The sequence below is a fragment of the Egretta garzetta genome, unplaced genomic scaffold (genome assembly GCF_000687185.1).
Source record: "Egretta garzetta isolate BGI_Z169 unplaced genomic scaffold, ASM68718v1 scaffold397, whole genome shotgun sequence".
In the NCBI taxonomy this organism is placed as follows: domain Eukaryota; kingdom Metazoa; phylum Chordata; class Aves; order Pelecaniformes; family Ardeidae; genus Egretta; species Egretta garzetta.
In genome coordinates, this window is record NW_009260493.1 from 9,463,558 (window position 1) to 9,484,843 (window position 21,286).

Sequence of the window (21,286 nt, forward strand, 5' to 3'; positions counted from 1 at the left end):
TTCTGTCTGACCATAGTGTTCAAGTTCTAAGTCAAATAGTAGTTTTTTAATACTTTAGATCAAGATTAAATTACAAAACATGGAATTACATGAAAGGAAGAAAGTTGCATTCCAAATCTTATTTCAGTGAAATAACCTTTGGTTTGATTTATTATGAGAATTTTTATGAGTCAGGTAGTAAATAGATCTTATCAGCAGATTACTTCAGGCTAGTACTGTCTCCCAGAAGATGCCAGTCACCTCAGTACAAAGGTGCAAGAGGCTATTCTCTATTAGAAAGTTCAACTGTAACCACTTTTGCCAGTAGAAGATGCGACACCTACTGTTGCAAACTGCATGACTTCTTCAGGCACACTTTCTGAAGGGCTGGGAATTGTTTTAATTAGAAACTGTCTATTTCATGCTGGATTGATGGATACCCCAGAAATAAGTTCATTTATTTAATACTGGGAAATGGTGCCCACTTGGAAAGAAGACAACGTTCCTTGTAGGCCAGTTCATATTTGGAACCAGAGTTCCAGATAGGCAGTTGTAGGACACATTATAATTTGCTTAGTTCTATTTTGTAATTCCACTAAGCTTTGCAAACACTTGAAAACCATGTTCATAGTACCTGAAGACTTTAGCTTTGTATCTCAAAGGTTGCATAAGTGATGTTTTTGAAAGTTCTTCTAATTAGTAGCACCAAAGGGAGATTCTAATAATGAGGCTTGGTTCCCTTGCACACTGCATCCCAATCCTAAAAATCCCTCTGCTCTTCAACAGTTGCTTTTGCAGGACAGGGGCTCTAAGCTGTTCTTGGGTTCAATTATTTGTAAACTTCTGGGAAAAAGAGGAATCCAGTGAATTAAACAGCTGGTAAAGTCTGTTTGGTGCTCTGATGCTATGCTTCAGTTCTATTTGTTGCTTCCAGTCATAGTCGCTTCTCTTTGTGAAATTTGTCTCATTGCTGTTTTTTCTAGCCATATGAGATGGGTGTAAGGCAATGAGAAGTTTCTATGGCTATATAACCTGCTAGTTTAGAATATCATAATTTTCATCTATGGGTTCAGTAAACTAAAGATGTGACCAAGCAACATGATAGGATTCAGCAGGTTCTGCAAAATGGTACCTAATACAACACCCACAGCAAGTAGACTTTTAAGTGAGTGTTAGAACCACAATGCGTGAGTAGTTATGTGGGGAATTAATATTTGTTATAGAAAGTGATAGGTTTCCTCACTAAAGTCAACTCCTCCTTTACATTTCTGTCTTGTGCTTTGCACTAAAGTATCCATTTGTTTGGAATGGGGGAAAAATATCATTGTTCTAGACTACACTTGTGAACATAGTTGTTATATTTTGCATGATGTTGTAACTAAATGATTAGCTGTGGTGCCTAGACTGAATATTGGAGCTACGAAGAGCAATTGAAATATGTGCCTCTTCTAGGGCCAGACATGTAGATATATCTTTCGGATTGATCTAAGGACAAAGTAGTGGCAATGTTATGGCATTTCCTAGACCCAGCTGATTCCTCAAAAACATTCCCTTTTTTGTCTAATGTAAATTGTCTGGTTTTGACGTAGTACACACATTCATTACAAGTCATGCAGTAGTACAGGCTTCTGCTTGAAGCCTTTTTGTCTTCTCTTGTGCCCCTTCATTTTCCAATGTCCATCAGTCAGTCCCTACACTGTTTGACTGTGGATTTCATTAGGCTTACTAGTAGTAGTCTAATTGCTTATTGTGTACAAGTCCTTTTGTGTTCTGTAATATAATACTGGATGGATACTGCTCATCTATCCTTCAAGATCTTGTGAAACTAATAGTTGGAGAAGACTAAAAAAGGCTACCTGTTTTTAAGACTTTTGGAATTTTCATCAAAACTTAAGTCTAATTTCATGCATTAGTACAGCTTTCTTGAAACCTGTTCTCTAATAAAACTCTTCCTGTCAGCTAAGAAATTCTTATTTGTTTATCAATACGAAATACTCCTTGGAAATGTTTTGCTGCAGTTTGCTGAAATTTTTAATGTTTGTGTTTTATAGTTGTAAGTAATGCAAGCTTTCTGAAGCCTCCATTTGTTAAATAGTTCCTATTCTTGATGTTAAAACTGAACAATTTCAGTGTATGTTTCTTACAGTATTTTAGCTCTATAGGGATCTCTCCCTGACAGTGTCAAATGTAGACCACCGTAAGTTGTCAGCTTTAAAAAGCAACAGTGAAGCCTTTGTTAATGTTAGTTGTCTACTTATTCTTTATGTTGTGTTTACACAAGAAAATATTTTATCAGAATAAACAAAACATGAACACAAAAAGTATGCTACAGAATAATTGCTCTCCAGAACACATTGAGTACGGCTGTGCATACTTATGGCCTAAAGTTGCAGGAATTTTCTCACCAAAAAGTTCTTGAAAATTAGCTTTATTTACATATTCTTTTCAATATATATGTAGAAATATCTAAACAAGTTATATATAAACCAAGAATTGACATAGAGGGTGTAGTAACCCTGGAGTTCTTTTTTGATGATTTTTTTTTTTTTTTTCACGTAAATCAGGATGTTAAAATCTGAATGGTATCTCTGTATTAACTGAAGGCTATATGAATTTTATCTTCCTGGGCTTTTTCTCCATCCAAGAATGAGACTTAAATGAAGTTGTGGCTTACCACAGATTTAAAAAGATACCTTTTTGCATTTACAACTGAAAAATTCTATTCTGTATTTTATCTTAAGTATTTTAAGTCTTATCATGATTCAGTTAAGTTGGTTGGCAAGAAATGTTTTCTGATTATTTCTGATAAATAAGAGTTTGCTGTAAGGAGACAAGCAAAAATTAATTAAGGAGGGGGACAAAGTAGAACAGAAACAATCTGGTTTGTGTGTTCATTTGAATAATTTATAGGACATGAGCAGTGCTGACTACAATTTTATAAATGAATTTATGTTTTTAAATACATGTAGAGCTTTTTATGCTCTACTACTGTACCGAAATACTAAGTCTCAGAAAGCTGCTTCAACTGACAACTGAAATTTCTGTTTGTGCTCTCTGCAGTGGATCCTAGTAGAAAAATTTCTGGTATTGATCTTTTCTTAAGTCTTGCTTTACTATTTAGTGTTAGGGTAAATGTTGGTGTACTTCTGCTTTACAAAGTAACAGAAATGATACAAGATTTAAAATACAAATAAATAAGAACTTTGCAGTCTAAGCACACAGTGTAAAGCCCAGTTTACCTTGGTTGATTTTCTAGTAAATCAGGTTTTAGTTTGGAGCAAATTCCATGATTGAGATGTTCCTGATGCCTCTTCCAGTTTTCACTATGCACTGTAGACCAACTTCATTATATTTTATTTACATTAAAGACTTATATATGTACACACACACTTGCTAATAAGGAAGTAAAACTGAAAAATACCTTATTTTCATTACTGTTATTTTACACAAAGCTTTTGGTAGAACCCTGTCTTTTTCTGATTGCTATCTTAAACCTTCATGATAAATCAGTAATAAAATCTGAGCTAATACATTATTTCTTGGGGTCTTTTCTGTTTAAGTTACAATCAGATTCCTTATGTCTTCTTAGGTTCTCAAAAATTAATAGTATGTTTTCCTTTTAGCAAGATGGTCACTTCTCACTTTTTTCACTTTCAGGAAAAAGCAGTTCCATAAAATCTCATCCATTTATCACTATTGTCCAAGTGCCTGTTTTTCTCTAGCTTTTTTGAAGTGAGACAATAAATCTGTAAATATTGAAGAACTTCCTTAGGTTTGTTCCACACTTTTACAATTGGAAGGCTGCCCTTTGAGACTTTATACTGTCTGGGAGTACAGATGAGTTCAGGCACAATATCCCTAGCAGTCCCTATTAAACATCTTCTGAAATAGCAGCTCTCTTTTGTTACTGCTCACTGAATTCCATGATCTAGGCCAATTGTTTAGTCTGACACCTATATTTTTATTTCCCTCTATTTTCCTTTATTTTAAAAAGTAATTATAGTATAGATTCAGGTGCTAGCTGTCTTCCTGTGTCTCAGTTCTGACAGGTTTTTTACTTTAATTTCCATTCTTTTTTCTGTCCATCTATTTTTCTTTTTTCCTGAAGGAACAGAATATCCCCGACAATAGTCTGGATGCTTAGGAAGAAATGCAATTTCAGTAGACCAGAAACTGCTCTCTAAGCTGCTATCCACGTGGTAGTTAGATTTCTATCCTGCTTATATTCCCTTTTACTTTGTGAGCTTAATTTAGTTCTAGACATTTGTGGCCTTGTTTCATATATCTTATACAAAAAACTCCTTCACTACCAGCACCCCACCTCCCTACCCCCCACCCTGCAACCCTAGAAGCTGGTTTTGTTCTTTATTTTGCAAAGTGACATGATTGATACAATTTAAATTTGATCAATTTCTCAAAAAAAGTTGACTGGATATAGGAAAGAATTTTTTTTCAAACTTAAAAACATGGATATTTCAATTCAATAAGATGCTAGTGAGCTTTGATAGAATACATAAAATAACTGTATTGGAAAAGAGGTTGCAGGTTTTGGTTAAGGTTGGTTTTTAACAAAAGAAGTTTGACTGGACTTAGTTTTTAGAAGTCTGTTATCTCTGAGATTTAGACTAAGCTCTACAGAGGTTAGTCTGGATGAGGCTTTCCATGCTTCAGTAAACATTTTTAGAAATTTAGTACTTATCAAGTAGCAATTGGATATCCTAACTTGCTGAAAATTGAATTCAGCTATATTCCTAAACACTTGAATTCTGTAATATGAAGCTGAGATAGGTAGAGATTAATTTAAGTGAATAGGTGAAGTCCTGTAATTGTGATATGACTGAAGCCAATTTCTGTATGTTGAGATATCTCTCTTCTGTCCTGGTTATCACAGACTGGGTTTTGTAATAGTAATCCTGGTATTGCTCAAGGATATTCTTGTCTTGGCAGTTGAGAGAGCTGTGTGATGACATGTGTGGCAGTGGCTTTGTTTTTAACTGAGGGAGTGAGTGGGGAAAATGATTTTCAAAGCAAGACTGAGAAAATTATATTCTTTAGCAAATGGTTATTGGTTACATGCAGCAGGCTTACTGTTTTGAGTGAAAGGTACTTGTATCTAATCCTTTATATGTCTTCATGACCAAACTCAAACATTACCATTTTATCCTTCAGTGCCTCTCAGTCTGTTAAGTGTTCTGCAGCATCTCTGTTCAAAAATATGAAAAATTGTATTTAAGCATGTGTATTATCAACACAGTTCAGCTCAAAGAGGGCAGAGTTAAGTTGCTTCAAGAATAGCCTTCCCTTAACACAATTTTTTACTAAGTTGAAATGTAGCTAAATGTTATGTTCTTGTGTGGACACAAGTTGCTGCAAAGTCCACTCACTTCATGTTCTTCATCCATTTAATCAAGATTGACCTTTCAAAATAATTATTTAGCATTTGACACACCAAATTGGATCACTTAAACTGTCTCAGTTTCTTTGACTGTAATTCCTTAGTGCAGCCAGTGACTGAGCCAGCTGAAACAGTTTTGCTCTCCTTTCTTGATTTTTCTTTCTTACAAAAGATGTCAAAAATGACAGTACTTGGTGGGAAAAAAGAACTGGGAGCAATATAATTCAGTTAAGGATATTTTTAAAGCCCTATCATCCCACTGAATAGCTTGTCTGATCATGCATTTTTCTGGTGTATTCGAACAGACATATCGTAGTTTTTCTTTACAAGTGCTAATTTATTTTGGAACCATGAGAAAAGTGAGGGAGATGAGTTGTTCCCAAAGATCATCTAGGGAAAAGCTATGCCTTCAGCTTAATAATGGGCATTGCTTGTCCTATGTCATCCTTGGGCGAGAGAAGTTGCATTTTAGATACTGTTTTCTTTGCAGGGGAAAAAAAGTCTGAACCTTACTTTTTTCTTTTTCCTTTGAGACAAGCAATAGTGATCACTGATATTGTTCAAGGAAATGTACTTTCCCAAATCAAAGTTTATGCATTCTACTGTGTCTATGGCTCTGTCTGATTTCTACACAGCCTTTTTACTTCTGTTATTTTATATATATGCCTGAGTTCCTTCCTTCTCTATGCACCTGGTAAGTCTGGAAGAGGAAGCAATGGGACTCTGAAAAGTGCACATAATAAATATGATAAATGGGAGAGAGTGGAAAATAAATTTCCTACCACCTCCAGGTCTAGTTTACGCACAAAACTACTCCAAGCCTCTTTTTTGTGATACGAGAGACTCTGAAGTTGTCTGAATACATTCCACATCCTTTTCTAAGATTTCTGTTACAGAGTTTCTCGGTATCATCGCTTGGAGAGAGTAATGAAGAAGCCCAGGAACTCTTTGGGAGTTCTGTCTTCAGCCTGTTGCGTTTTGGAGGGCTCTGTCATGGTCAGCTGTGTTGCATGCCACGTGAGCCTTCCTTATGCCTCTGGTAACACACACTTCTGTGGCTGGTGTTACTTATTCTAACTTTCTGGATTATTGCCTATAAGTAATGATGAATTGCAAAGGTTTTCCTTCAGAGATTGTTTGATATTGAAGTGTTTGACATTCTGAGTGGTTGAGACTGACATGCATCTAAGTTATTTTTCTTTGAGTACTTCTTGTTTTATGCACAAAATACTGACTTATAGAAATGGTATTTCCATACAGCTGCCACTGCTTGTACATGGCATCAGAGGTAATTGTTTTGGAGAAGCTGACAGTTCTTCACTGATGAAAAACCTGGCTGCTAGTCTATCCACAGGTTAAGAAAGCAGTTGACTTTTTTGAATGGCCTGATTTAGCTGCTTTAGGGTAAGAGTTCTGCACCTTTAATAAAGGACAAAACCATCTTTTAACACACAGTAGCATTAAATTTGGGGAGAAAATATAGGCTTATCTGCAGATGATTCACATGAATCTCTTTTCCCAAGCATCTTCCTCCCCCTCACGAGCACATTTAGTCAGGTTCAAGGGCTTGTATAAGAGGCCTACAATTTGCTGAGGTGAAAATGCAGGATGCCTGTGACAGTAACCAGTAAACAGGTATGCTAAGTAGACTGTGGTGTCTTGCTAGCTCTTCTGTTCTTCGATTTATTTTGTTTCCTTGTTTGTTTTTGTTTTGGTTTTGTAGCTGAGCAGCAATTGTGAAGATGTTCTGGGATTTGGTTTGATCATGGAGTTTTACAAGTACATTGTGAAATACCAATGTAAAACTTATTTTTCCTGTGTAAACAAGAACGGGAGTGCTCTAGGACTTCTTATCTCTATCCCCTGTAAACAGGGGTTCATGCTACATTATTGTCTACTGAAAAGGGCAGGGGTAGAAGTAGGTTTTGCATAATGGAATCATATTACATCACTTTTTTCTGGAATCTTCAGAAAGGAGTGGAATTTTGGGAGCAAATACATATAAGGAATTCTGATGAATCTATGTAATATCTAAAAAAAGATAAACCAGCACAAATTGCAATGCAATTATAAACTTTGTATATCAGTATGAAATTTGCATGGGTATACACTTTGGTCTAACTGGAATTATTTTAGTTTGTTTTGAATGGATTAGGTACATGTGCAAATTTAGCCTGTATTTTATGATTAAAATTGGTATTTATTACATCAATTTAATTTTAAACTAGACTTTAAATTGTAACTTCTGCATAACAAGACATTTTCTTGGAATCTATATTGAGTCAAAGCACTTTCTGGAAAAATAAGTATATTTATGTGAAATGTTGTCGTGGTTTAACCCGGCTGGCAACTCAGCACCACGCAGCCGCTCGCTCACTCCCCCCCTTCCCTCAGTGGGATGGGGGAGAGAATCGGAAAGAAAATAAAAGGTTAGAGCCGAGGGCTGAGATAAAGACAGTTTAGTAAGAGAAAATAGTAATAATAGTAATAATGAAATGATAACAGAATATACAGAATATACAAAACGAATGATGCACAATGCAATTGCTCACCACCTGCCGATCGATGCCCAGCCCGTCCTGAGCTGCGATCACTCCCCCCGAGCTGTGATCAGTCTCCGAGCAGTCTCCCCACGACCGACTGACCAACTAACTCCCCGCGAGCATGATGTTAAATGGTATGGAATAGCTCTTTGGACAGTTTGGGTTAGCTGTCCTAGCTGTGCTGCACTCCCAGCTTGTTATGCACCTGGCCGAGCAGGAGAAGCTCAAAAAGTCCTTGAGTAGTCTGAGCACTACTTGGCAACAGCTGAAAACATCAGTGTGTTATCAACATTCTTCTGGTACTAAATCCAAAACACAGCACTATGCTAGCTTCTGTGAAGAAAATTAACTCTATCCCAGCTGAAACCAGGACACATGTAGAATGCATTGAAAGGTATTTCAGAATAAACAAAAATTGGTTTCTGACAAAATGCTTCTGAAAGCTAATTCCTGTGTGTCCTCTCTGTATTGTGTCATTGGTTGGTGAATGCCAAAGAACAGAGACTGAAGTGGTAGGAGATGCTCAATCAGAAAAAAGTAGCTTTAACACATTGAGATAGAAAGCTTATAGATTAAATTGTTTGGGGAGGGGAAACAGTTCACTTGTGGGGAATCAGCATGTTTTTACTGTGATGTGGAGACATCTTTGCAAATGACTAACTTGATGCTGTTCTTAGTTCAGAATTTGTCATCAAATGTTGCTGTAGGAATACAGGTACATTTGTACCCCTCTTGTTTCTTTGCTACTTGCATGTTTTAGATATTGGTAACTACTTTACATTATATTTTGCAGCCCCCTAGTGTTGTTTGACAATGGAATTATTTCTTCTGGCTTGTTTTTGCATGTCTTTCCCATTGCCCAGGGCATGCCTGATATGGTTGACGTTTGGCTCCCAACATAAAGCACATCTTGGATATTCATCTTTTTTTGAGGGTTACTTTGTAAATTATAATCTCTGAGAGTAAACTGTTTTTTCTTTTGCCCTTAGAACTCTTTATTCTGCTTTAATAGGTCTTCTGACTGGTGTCAACTTGCCAGTTTGAACTTTAAGTCAATAGTTCTTTTCCTACAGAACTGTTTAAAGAGTTATTTCAGCTTCTTTTGTAATGATTTCCTTCATTTTTTTTCTCTACTACCTTTGTACTTTTATTACTCTGCTGTTGTAGATGCAAATTTGAAGGACCTGGTTTATAGTCTTTTTCTTGAGTATAGCTTTTCCAAATATGTTTGTCTGAATGCCAGTGTAGATACAACATTTAAAGTACTCCACTGTTGCCCAGAAAAGTCCATGACCTGTCAGCATAATGAAGCTAAGCCTTGTTCCAGGTGAATCCTATTCCTCAGTTCATTATAATTTGAAATTCTTGCTGTAGTGTTTCATGGTCCTTGGTTTCTCCCAGAAATGAAATGCAGTCAATTCTACTATCAGTGCCTCTGCATTGGTATCTTGGGTAGTTGATAAAATATGTCTCTGTGGTCTGTAAATGATTACTCTCTACCTTGGCTACTTGCTCTGAGGAATTAAAATCTTTTTAAGTGGGAGTAGCATTATGAATTTTGATACCAGCCACTCTTCAAACTTGCTTTATTCTGGATTCCCAAACCCCAAAAAGCTTCATAAGGAAGCATAATAACCTCAATTGAAATGTTATATTTAAGCCCTTTAATGTCTAGTCTGAAATATGTAAAGTTCCTTAAGTCCACAGGTTCCATATTAACAAAATAGATTACTTTAAAGCTACAGAATGCAGAAAATCAAAAACATCCAAATCTCTTTATCTCTAGGAAACTTCTGAAATATATCATGAGATAATATTGGATGGAAGTATTATACTAAAGAAGACAAGCTATGTGTGCACAATATGTGTATTCGTAGAGCATGAGCAATTAATTAATTTATTTTAGCCTTAAAACTATTGTAACTCTCAGAGATAATGGCCACGTAGCCTCAGACTCTTCTGAGCAACGTGTGAATGCATGGAGAGGAGGAAAGAGGAAGAAATTATTGGTTGAATAGTTCTGGGGGAGCGTGACTTAAAAAAACCTTCACTTTTAGGAACTTTCAATTACCTTTTATTACTTTCTTTAAAGAGACTTCAGTCCACTTATAGGGTTAACAACATGTAAGTATATCAGAAAGACTTGTCAAAGTATGTGAAGATGAAAGATGTTGAGTGGTATTTGCCAAAAATTGTAAATTACTGAATCTTTGTGCTTACTTGAAATGACAGAACCATATTAAAATAACTTTGGTTCGTGATTCAATAGTGTAATATTTGTGAGGTGAGTTTTAGTAGCTTGAGTGAGCAGACTGTTGGCATGTTTATTTAGATTTAAGAAAAGATTTCTTTTTAGAAAAGATTTAATTTTTAGAAGCAATTCAAAAATTTTTTTTAGCATAGTGCAAATGATGTAATTGTGACCTACTCCTTTCCTGATAACCGACATCTGTGGGAGCAGGTCTAAGTTATTAAACTTATAGGGTGATTTACATGTGCCTCTTGATTTCATGAGCAACTTGCTTTTTTCCCCCCCTCTTGTTCTGTGGCTTCTTAGGTAGTTGAGAGGAAATTTTGTCATTAAATTTGGGATCTGTGATGAAGACTTGTTCAGACTTTCTGCTTTAAATATAATCTGGGGTTTAGTAGAGGATAACACAGTGTAAACAAACAAAGAAGTGCTAACTACATAATGATTACTAGTTAGAAGCAAATGAAGATCCTATCGGGTTTTTTTTACTGCATTTAGTCAATGGTCTAATTAAATACTTCTAACAAAAGGCATTCAGAGGATGCCAGCACTGACCGTATTTTATGCATGTATGAACAAGTGAAGTATATTGGAGTTGACATAGATTCTATGGTTACTTACAGTTTGCTAACACAAATTAAAAAAAAAAATAAATATTTCCTTAATGTACAATTAAGATCAGTTTTTTAACCCTGAATGGACTTGATATGGAATAGATGTTTAATTGCAGCTGAGTTTTGATTTGCAAATCTTTACACGTCTGAGCAGTCAGGAATTAGACTAGTGTTTGAATAAACCTAATTGGTCTGTTTAAAGTATGACATCTTTTATTTGGAAAAAGAAAAATAGGGATGACATTAAATTTGACACATTTTTAAAATATTGGTTCAGATTCAACAGACACCACTGAAAGTAATGTTTATGTGTGAAGTCATCTCAAAGCCAAAAGATGATTTCCACATCTCTGCAAAGTTCATGCAGAGGGAACCAAACCCCTTTCTTTCACCTCTGGCATCACCACAACCAAATGAATGTAGATGGTATAAATGCCCTTACTTACATAGTCTGAATGTACATACCAATTTTGGCACCAACATACAAAACAACAAGAACAGTACTTTCCTTGCTCTTTCAGTACTGAAATACTAAATAATGAAGGAAAGAAAGATTTGCCAGGGTTTTAGACAAGATCTGAATATCTTCCCACAAGTTGAAGTAGGCAAATAACTCTCAGAAAAAAAAAACCTCTGTGGCTGAAGTGAGTTTTGTATCCCGTATAAACACTGCCAACTGCACAGCTTGGATTCAGTGGGAAAAGGGGATGTCATGATGATGGCAGCACTGGGCTATTTTGACAATTTAAGAGTCATTGTTTGCGACGCTATGCTTTGGACACAGATCCAAATGTTCAAGGTCTGAAAATGACCAACCTTTCCACCACACCAGTGTAACTTCTGCTCACTTGTTTTTTAAAGCCTGTGTTAATTCCATGGTGGTCTATTGGCACTGTCCATCCCAACCTATGGCTCTGGTTATACTCTGGCTTTCCTCCAGGCTGCCAAAATCACCCTCCTTGCCCCTTCGGAAAAAGCCTTTGTGTCCAGCCAGATCAAGTCCCTGGTCCGCCTCACTGCATGGCAGTGATGGACGTATGCTCTGGCACAGAGAGAGGAGGGCTAATAATGGTGGTCTCTGGGCTGCAGGGTTGGTTTCTGTCGTGGCCTGAGAGTAGAGTAACAGCACAAGGTTTGTCCTTGGGACCTGAGTGGCAGAGGATGCACCGGGGGTGCCTGGCAGCTGTGCTCACTGCATGGCCTCCAAGGGCAGAGACAGCCTCCCAGGCCTCCTAGGCACAGGGACTGCCTCGAGGCCAGCACCCCAAAAGCCTTCCTCTGATTGCGGCCTTTCAGTACCTAAAGGGGGCCTATAGGAAAGATGGGGAAAATCTCTTTAGTAGGGCCAGCAGTGACAAGACAAGGGGTAATGGTTTTAAACTAAACCAGGGTAGGTTTAGACTAGATATAAGGAAGAAGTTCTTTACAATGAGGGTGGTGAAACACTGGAACAGGTTGCCCAGAGAGATAGTGGAGGCCCCATCCCTGGAAACATTCAAGGCCAGGTTGGATGGGGCTCTGAGCAGCCTGATCTAGTTAGCGGTGTCCCTGCTCCCTGCAGGGGGGTTGGACTAGATGACCTCTAGGGGTCCCTTCCAACCCAAAACATTCTATGACTATGATTCTAAAGGATGCTAGGTGCAGGGGTGGTGGGCAGGGCTGCCAGGGGCCTGTCACCCCCATGTCACAGTGCCACCACCTAGCAACGCAGCAGTCACAATGCTCTGGGGGAGGATAAAGGGGGCAATCTCCTGTGTCCCATGGCCAGCCTGCCTGGCTTCACTGTCAGGATAGAGCTGGCCCAGGAGCAGCCCAAAGGCATCCAAGAGCAAGTTCTTGAGGAACTGGTGGAATTACTTGGAGGAGGGGGCTGAGGGAGGGAGACTGGAGGCTGGGCAAGGCTGCTGGAGGTTTTCTGCTGCAAGGCCAGCTCCTGGCAGGGCCACATGTAAAGCTTATCTGATGGACTGAAATTCTGTCTCAGCCTTTGGGGAACAGATGCCAGCTTCTCAGGAGATGAGGAGAGCCACCAACACCTACAGGTGCCCAAGGCTATCAGGCCTTGTCAGCTGGATAGCAAGGGCAAGACCAAGGAAATGCCTTCTTGAGGAGCATTGCAGAGCCCACTGTCCTCATCCCCTGCAGAGTGAGGGGCAGCAGCTGTAAGAAATGGGGCACATAGATGTCCCTGGTGTCCTGCCAGGTGTGGGAAGGATTCTTGCCCCCAAGGTTGATCAGGGCATTTTGGCTGCTCTTGGAAGCCCCTGTGATGGCTCCAGATTGAGGGAGAATAGGGCTTGGTCATCTCCTGGGAGGTGTTATCAGCCTGTGGGAGGAGGAGGGCAGGTCTTGCTCACATGCTCAGGGAATAGCTGATCGCCAGTGCTGGGGTCAGGAAGGAATTTTCCCCCAGGGCAGATTGGCAATGGTCCCTGGGGTTTTTTTGCCTTCCTCTGCAGCATTGAGCATGACCACTTGTCAGGACTCCTCTGGTCCATTTAGGCTAGGTTACGGCTTGCTGCTCATGGACCATGAAGATGGCCTCTTATGCCCTGCCACTGAGGGGAGCAAGGCCTTTTTTCCCCCCAGGGTGGGCTGGGAATGGTCCCTGGGGTGTTTTTGCCTTCCTAAGCAGCACTGAGCACAACCCCTTGCCAGAGCTCCTTTGAGCCGTTTTGGCTAGGTTCTTGCCTGCTCCTCTTTCACCTCTAAGGTGCCACTCATGCCCTAGTGCTCTCCTGCTCTCTTTGCCATTGGAAGTTTGTAGTGGGAGTGAGCTCTGGTATTCCCCTGGCTCTGTTTCCTCAGGTGTTCTTGCTTGTGCAAAACAGCCTGTGCTTGGAAGGGCTCCAGGCTGCCTGCACCATCAGGAGCTGTCACTTTTCAGCTCCTGCTGCATACAGGAGGAACTGAAAGCACAGGGCAGGCACAAGAGCACTCTTCATGCATCACTAGCCAAAAAGCACAGTGGAACAATTTTTTGCAGCTAAAAAGTATGCTTTTCATCGATACGTACCATACTTTTGAAAATACCCCAGGGTACCACACACCTCTTCTTTTTGTGTGATTGGTACCGATCCTCATTCTTCAGGTTCTTGTTCCTCAGGAAATGGGGACTGCTTGACCTTTATTCCTGCTTCTACTTTCTGTGACTTGCCTTTGCCAGACTGCAAGGGATGGTTTGGGATTGGTTTTTTGAGCTAAACTGAAGAGTGCATCAGCCTGCTCCTGGCTACACGTGTGCACTGCGTTAATGCTTGCGAGCATTGGTTTTTAAACAGATTCAGGAAAATAAAATAAAATCAAATCCTGTTTCCACTTGTAACCTTTGTGAGATGTGTACTTGAAAGAGTTTTTGGAGCTGGAAAATCCCTGGTGCTTCAGACACATAAGTCTCATCATTATTCAACTCCTGTTGAGCACAGGGAATAGAATGCTTTGTTATGCATATAGTTATGCATGGCAAGCTATGACCTAGGACTTGAGGGGTCCACTGCAGGTCCCAGGCACATCCAGGAGATGGGGTCAGAGACCAGCACACCTACAACATCATTCAGGCACGGACTTGGGCTGAGCTGAGACACGTCCCCTGGGCCCTTGGCCGGAGATGGTGTGGGTGAGGGTCCCAGGGGAGGCCGCTTCCAGCCATTGAGGCCTATGAGCACCCCCAGGACCCTGGCAGAAATAGACCTGCACTGCTCATGTGCTCTCCTTTGGACATTTATGGTTGGCTGCTTTGGAGATAGTATTGGGCTTGATGGATCTGATGGAGTATTGCTGTTCTCTGGCTTTTTTGTTTTACTGTGTTTTTCCAGAAGGGAAATGGCTCAGGCGTTTCTAAAAATGAGTACAAGGAGGAAAAAAAAAATCCACAGGGAAATAACAGGTATTGCTCACCTCAAAAATGTTTGCAACTGTTTAGTTCAGGAGCACATCCTGCTTCAGACTGAGGGCTTGATCTTTGAGCCTTGCCTTGGTTTTTGCCATCCTCTGGAAACCCAGCTAAACTGGATGAACACAGAAGACTTTCAAAAACTATACTTCACATATGCTTTTTTCAAATTTGTTCAGATAGTTAAATTATCTTGATCCGCAGCTCTCACCCCTATCAGAAAGTCCCCAGAACCCTTTCTGCAGGGCTGCTCTCCAACCACTCCTCTCACAAATTATTTTTTGCCCAGTGTTACTCTGTCCCAGGTGCAGAATCTGGCACTTGTTCTTGTTAAATTTCATGCCACTGGTGATTGGCCAATGCTCCAATCTATCTAGATCCCACTGCAAGACCTATTGTCCTTTGAGAGAATCAACAGCACCTCCCAGTTTGGTATCACCAGCAAACTTGCTAATGGTGCATTCAACTCTTGCATCCAGATCGTTGATAAAAATATTTAAGGTAAGTGGTAGCTGTGAGGAATATCTCTAGTGTTTATATTGCATTTGTAGACGGCAACTTTTTTATAGCCAAAGGGATCCATAATATACTGTTCTATTTCCCAACTGTATGTCTGCTGCAATTGCTTTGCTCTAGTTCGCTCTTCTTGTGAGAAGGACGTAAAGGACAGAAACCTTGTTACTCCTGGTTTTATGAAGTGGTTGTATTATCAGACACCTGTGGTGTCTAAATGAAGACTTGGAATTGGTACTTGAATAACCTTGGTTACGTATATTCTTTCTGTGTTCTCACTTAGAAAAAAGTGCAACTTGGGGGTAACACAGAATACTGCTGTTCTGAGTACTGTTGTGTTTTAAACTACTGGCTCTGTGAGCCTGTCCTCCTCACTTCTCAGCCTCTTTGTAATAGCTAGGCTGAATATGCTCCCCTTCTTATGGGGGCTGAGTGTGGACTTAGTTTTACTGCCATTTCAGCATTAGAAGCTGAAATAAGATTTTCTTGTTTTCAGTGCTACTGTTTGCTGTGCTATATACATATATATGTGTATACCCATACATAAATGCATATTCATCCATCTACATATAAGGTTAGTGATTATAATTTTATACATTGGTTGTGACTTGACGCCTCAAACAAAGGGTAGAAAAAGAAATAGAATCCAGTTTAAAGAGTAAAATTAATTTGCAAAACCCACGATGCTGCCTTCTTAGAGTCCCCTGGTCTTCTATTAAACAGTTTCTATCTTCTGAAATGACTGGATCACAACAGTTGTCTGCTCTATGTAATTTCAGTTCTTATTTAGAAACACTCTCCTAGGAGCACGGGGTTTTCCAGAAAAACTATGTTATCATATAATTTAAACTGTGTAGTAATGCCTGTCCCCAAAAGGATTACAAAGAAATTGCACATGAAAAGGTTGGGTTTGCAAATTAAATGCTTTTGCAGATTTTTAAAACTATATCACAACATTAAAAAAAAAAATTAAACTGTTGCTGATACTGAGAGGCATCTTGTGCTTTTGAATCCACAATGGAGCTCTATAAATGTCACTTACTGATGCTATAGCTTCTTTGTATTGCGCTGGTGTCTAGAATGTAGACTAACATAACTTGGCCTTCATGGTTTGGTGGTGTTTTTCCATATGTGCAAGAGCTATAAACTTACAAAAAGATCTTTAAAGATACAGTGGACGTTGCCAGTGTATCCAAGTTCTATGTTGACTATAACTTCTTAAGAAGAAACTGCAATATTTTACTCTTAGACTTGCGATATATTTCCTGTAAACTTGGTTGCTTTATGTTTCTGTACATCAAGGATTTGATGTTAGCTGTGTTTTTTAGTTTATGAACTTTATCAAAAGCTACTTAATTAGCAACTGACTCCAGATATGGATTTAATAATAGCATATATTATTTTTGCACTAATATGTAGATTTCCTTTACTGAAATATGTATACTTGGAACTTGCCTTTGCAGGGTGTGATCATTGACATGCACAATGATTTAGGGAGAAAAGCGGTATCTATTCCCTGCATCTAAGCAGGCTAAGATTCTTCAAACCCTCTCTTGCCTATACTTTTCCTGCTTTTGATTTAGCTCTTTGCTATATTGCTGATTTTTTTTTTTAATTGAGCTGAAGGTGAGGCTGTCAAGAAAACTAAGTGGTTACTTCAGGCTCTTAGGGGAAATAGTCATCTGTCTTTCTGAAGAGTAAAATTTTCAAAAGTACCAGACAGACTTAAGATTCCCAGCTCCCCATTTCAAAAGCGACTCTGACTCCCAAGTTCCACTGCATTGCTGTGGTGCTTGTGCTACTAAATGTGCACATTTTATAAGTCTGTTTCTTTGAAAATTTTCTGATCTTTGGGACTGCAATGTCTGCTGAACAATGTGATCTAGAATAAATAAAGATTTGGACTCTTGGGGAATAAATCAACAATGCCTTCACTATTTGCTCAGTGCATACCTTCTTTTCTCCCCCCTCCCTCCCTCCCCTCCTGGCCTCAATGTTTTGTGCCCTGGAGCTGGGCTGCAGGCAAGCCCCGAGCTGGGGCATTTTGTGAGCTCTGCCACTGTCTGCGGGGACAATGGCTGCAGTGTCCCGAGGGCCTACACAGGGGCAGTCGATGGCGTTTCTGTGGAATCGCAGTGGTGTATGGCATCTGCTGAAAGCTGTAGGATAAGCAAATGCAAAAATTCCTTTAAGCTGCCAGGCCTCTGAAAATGCCATGTTGTGGCCTCATTGATAAATGCCACAAATAGCAGAACAGTCATGAAGGAGTTGGTTCAAACTGGGAGGCTGCATGCCATTCATGTTCAAATTTTAACTGTGGAAAGAAATTCTCATCTCCCCCACCCCTGAGTATGTGCGGCGAGCCGTTTGCTCTAGAACTCTGTCTTCTGTCAGCTGCCATCTCCAGTACAACAAATCTTTTCCCTAAAACTTGGCGCACAGAAGTAGGGCCTGGGCCTGCTTTTCATTACCAGCACTGGGGAGATATGGGATGCCCTTGTTTATGTTCCCAGTTCCAGGTGCAAGGAGATAAAACTTTGGGACTAACTGCTATTTGCTTAAGCTGTACTAATACTGAGCTACGGCAAGCAGCCTTGTGTGTTAAAATGACGATCAGTCCTTGATTACTATTATAAAGTGGCAGACTAAGAAGCTGAAACTAACCTTAAAGAAAAATGTGGTCTTCATTATTTTTTTCCTTGTTACTGGTTTCCATAAATACTTTTTAAGGAAGAATAAACTTCTTTAAGACTGGTTTTTATTTTTGAGTATCTAATGGATTTATTGGGTACTGAGAGAGTTCATAAATCTATAGATAAAAGGAAGTCCTCTTTTTTTTTTTTTTTTTTTTTTTATTTTCTACCCCTCAAAATCTCCTCAGTATAGACAGCTAGACATGTTGCTTATGTTCTGCTTACACTTGTATGCTACTTCGGCAAGTCTGATCACCGACTTTTAGTAGTCTGCTTGTTCTTTTGCCTCTTGAAGATGATAATGATGTGCTTTATTCTTTTTTGGACTTCATATCATGTGATTCATAAAAGGCATTGAGATGTATGCCAAAATGCTAGAAATGGGTAGGTTTAGACTAGATATAAGGAAGAAATTCTTTACAATGAGGGTGGTAAAACACTGGAACAAGTTGCCCAGAGAGGTGGTGGAGGCCCCATCCCTGGAAACATTCAAGGCCAGGTTGGATGGGGCTCTGAGCAACCTGATCTAGTTAGCGGTGTCCCTGCTCCCTGCAGGGGGGTTGGACTAGATGACCTCTAGGGGTCCCTTCCAACCCAAACCATCCTATGATTCTATGAAATGCAGAAGTTAACAGAAATTAACACTATAGGAAGTGTATTACTTTTTAGAAGATAATGACATAGAAAAAGTTGGCTCACGTGAAGTCGTCTTCCATTATTTTAAAAATGAAGATCAAGAAAAACTAAGAACTATTTAGTGTCACTTAAGGGTGCAAAATATTTAAATCAATTTAGGTACTGAGTTTTCTGTATGCCTTCAAGTCAATTTTTTTGATGAATTGAAAAAAATTGAAATGTCTTTATTTTTGTCAATAATATATATAGCTATCAAAATATGGTGAACAGTTTATTATAAAGAAGCTACAGCTTTATAATCTATTTTATTGTTATTTTAAATTGACCTGACTAATACCATGGAAGAACGGTACCTGTTATTAAGGATTTTACTGATTTACTGATAGTACTTCTTGTCTTTTTTTTAGTTTTTCATATTTTTTCTCTTTTTTTATTTTAGAAAAGAGCAAAAGGCCAAGTGCTGTTTGACAAAGTGTGCGAACATCTCAATTTACTGGAAAAGGATTATTTTGGGCTGTTGTTTTATGAGAATTCAGAACAGAAGGTAAGCCTGTATGAGGATTTTTGTTTGTTTGTTTTTCTACATTGCTACTGACTTCAATAGTTTAGTGAGGCACATTGTATTAAATGTACACGATTACAAACATTTGTGTAAACTGTTGCAAAATGTCTAGTCTGCTGTAAACTTGCAACATGTGCAAGATACTGATGTGTATATTGATACCTAACAAAGTGCACACTTAATATCTACAGTGGAGGAATATTTAAAATATCTGCAGTTTTGAGAAAACTATTGAGTAACTGCTAGGCTTTATAGTATAACAGTAAAATAGTATAGTGAAACAGTATGCCGTCCCTGCAAGTGAAGATAGGAAACTTTAACTAATATCTTTGCCTTAACAGTGTGACAACCCCAAAATTTCTGAAAACTTTTATTTACTTTTTATTTAAAAACAAGCAAACAAAACTTTGTCTGATAAATAATAATAAATTAATCTTCTACCTGACTTTCCAATAATTTAGCTGCCTTTTCATATGTTTGTTTAATAATGCTTTGAACAGGAACATGGTGGAAATCTTGGCCCTAAGTCTGTAACTGTTAGACCTTTGAGCTCCTTTTTTATCAATTTTAAGCTTAAAGAAAACTTCGGCATATGTAAAGATGAGACTGGAGCTAGCTCATCACCAGTACTGGATGCTAATTTTACAAATTAATGGTGTTTTTATATGACTACATTCAAAATATCTCTTAAATACTATTCACAGAATCACAGAATCAGAATAGCAAGGGTTGGAAGGGACCTCGGGAGATCATCTAGTCCAACCCCCCTGCTAAAGCAGGCTCTCCTAGAGCATTCTACACAGGACTTTGTCCAGGCGGACTTTGAATATCTCCAGAGAAGGAGACTCCACAACCTCCCTGGGCAGCCTGTTCCAGTGCTCTGTCACCCTTAGAGTAAAGAAGTTCTTCCTCATATTCAACTGAAACCTCTTATGTTTCAGTTTGCACCCGTTGCCCCTTGTCCTGTCGCTGGACACCACTGCAAAGAGACTGCTTCCATCCTCGTGACTTCCGCCCTTAAGATATTTGTACGTGTTGATAAGGTCCCCTCTCAGTCTTCTCTTTTTCAGGCTGAACAAGCCCAACTCTCTCAGCCTTTCCTCGTAGGGGAGGTGCTCCAGTCTCTTTATCATCCTAGTTGCTCTCCTCTGGACTCTTTCTAGGAGTTCCTCATCTTTCTTGAACTGGGGAGCCCAGAGCTGGACACAGTACTCCAGGTGGGGTCTCACCAGGGCAGAGTAGAGGGGGAGGATAACCTCCCTCGACCTGCTGGCCACACTCCTCTTAATACACCCCAGGATACCATTGGCCTTCTTGGCAACTTATTTTGAGTCTGATTTTGCACTTGCTTACATGTTGGATGGTTGAGCACGTCTAGATTGCTGAGCTGAGAAAAATCTTAAATCAGTTGGTGGCATGCATTCCACTAATTACTAAAAGCCAATTTAGCTTTTCCCAGCATCTGAACATTTAGTTAGTTATGGGCCAGCTGTCACTTTGTCCATAAACTAAAGATATACCTGCAATCATCTTTTCCCTCATAAAGAAAACAGACTAATAATTACAAGTTGATGTGGAAAAAGTTGTATTTCTTTTTGATCTCTGTAGCAGGAAACATCATTATGTGTGTACTATACTTAGTATAGAAGCTTTTTCATTTTTTTGTCATCTTTCTCATCCCACTATTGTGTTCGAAATGAAGTCTAATTTAGAGGGGTGAATACATCTGAATTTCTGACAACTTCCATTCAAATACAGTTGTTTTCTAGAATTATTTGCTTTGCTGCAAGGCTTTCTGTGCAGCATTGAGCAAAATACTCAATCCCTCTGTATTAAAGATGCCCATATATAAAATGGGCTTGATGTATTTTTACTTGGATGTTTTATTTTTGTTCTTGACCTGTAAACCATTTATAGAAATGAGAACTTCTTTGGTGTAACAATGAAGAGCATCTCAGTTGATCCTCTGAGTAATATCATAATCTTAATTATTATTTGTTGTTGTCACATGTTGTCCCTTTCTTTGTGCCACTCATTATTGAAAATCTATACTGTACATACAGAGTAAAATAACATAAAACAGTCTGATCTCTGACAAGGGAGGAGAGATATAATAGTAGAACTGGGATCCTTGAACTATACTAGGAAATAGCCTGCTTGAGTAGATCCTAGGAGGCAGAATAGGGAGCCTTTGGCTTTTCAGAGTAG

General features: G+C 39.0%; 1 protein-coding gene across 2 annotated transcripts in view; it reads left to right on the forward strand.

Annotated features, from left to right (window-relative positions):
- The window catches only part of EPB41L2 (erythrocyte membrane protein band 4.1 like 2), a 120,436-nt gene that overhangs the window by 49,213 nt on the left and 49,937 nt on the right, over positions 1–21,286 (forward strand). For both annotated transcript variants that reach the window (XM_035899854.1, XM_035899853.1), the window contains exon 4: positions 18,956–19,060. In XM_035899854.1, coding sequence (XP_035755747.1) covers positions 18,956–19,060 — 105 coding nt within the window. The remainder of the gene's footprint in view (positions 1–18,955; positions 19,061–21,286) is intronic.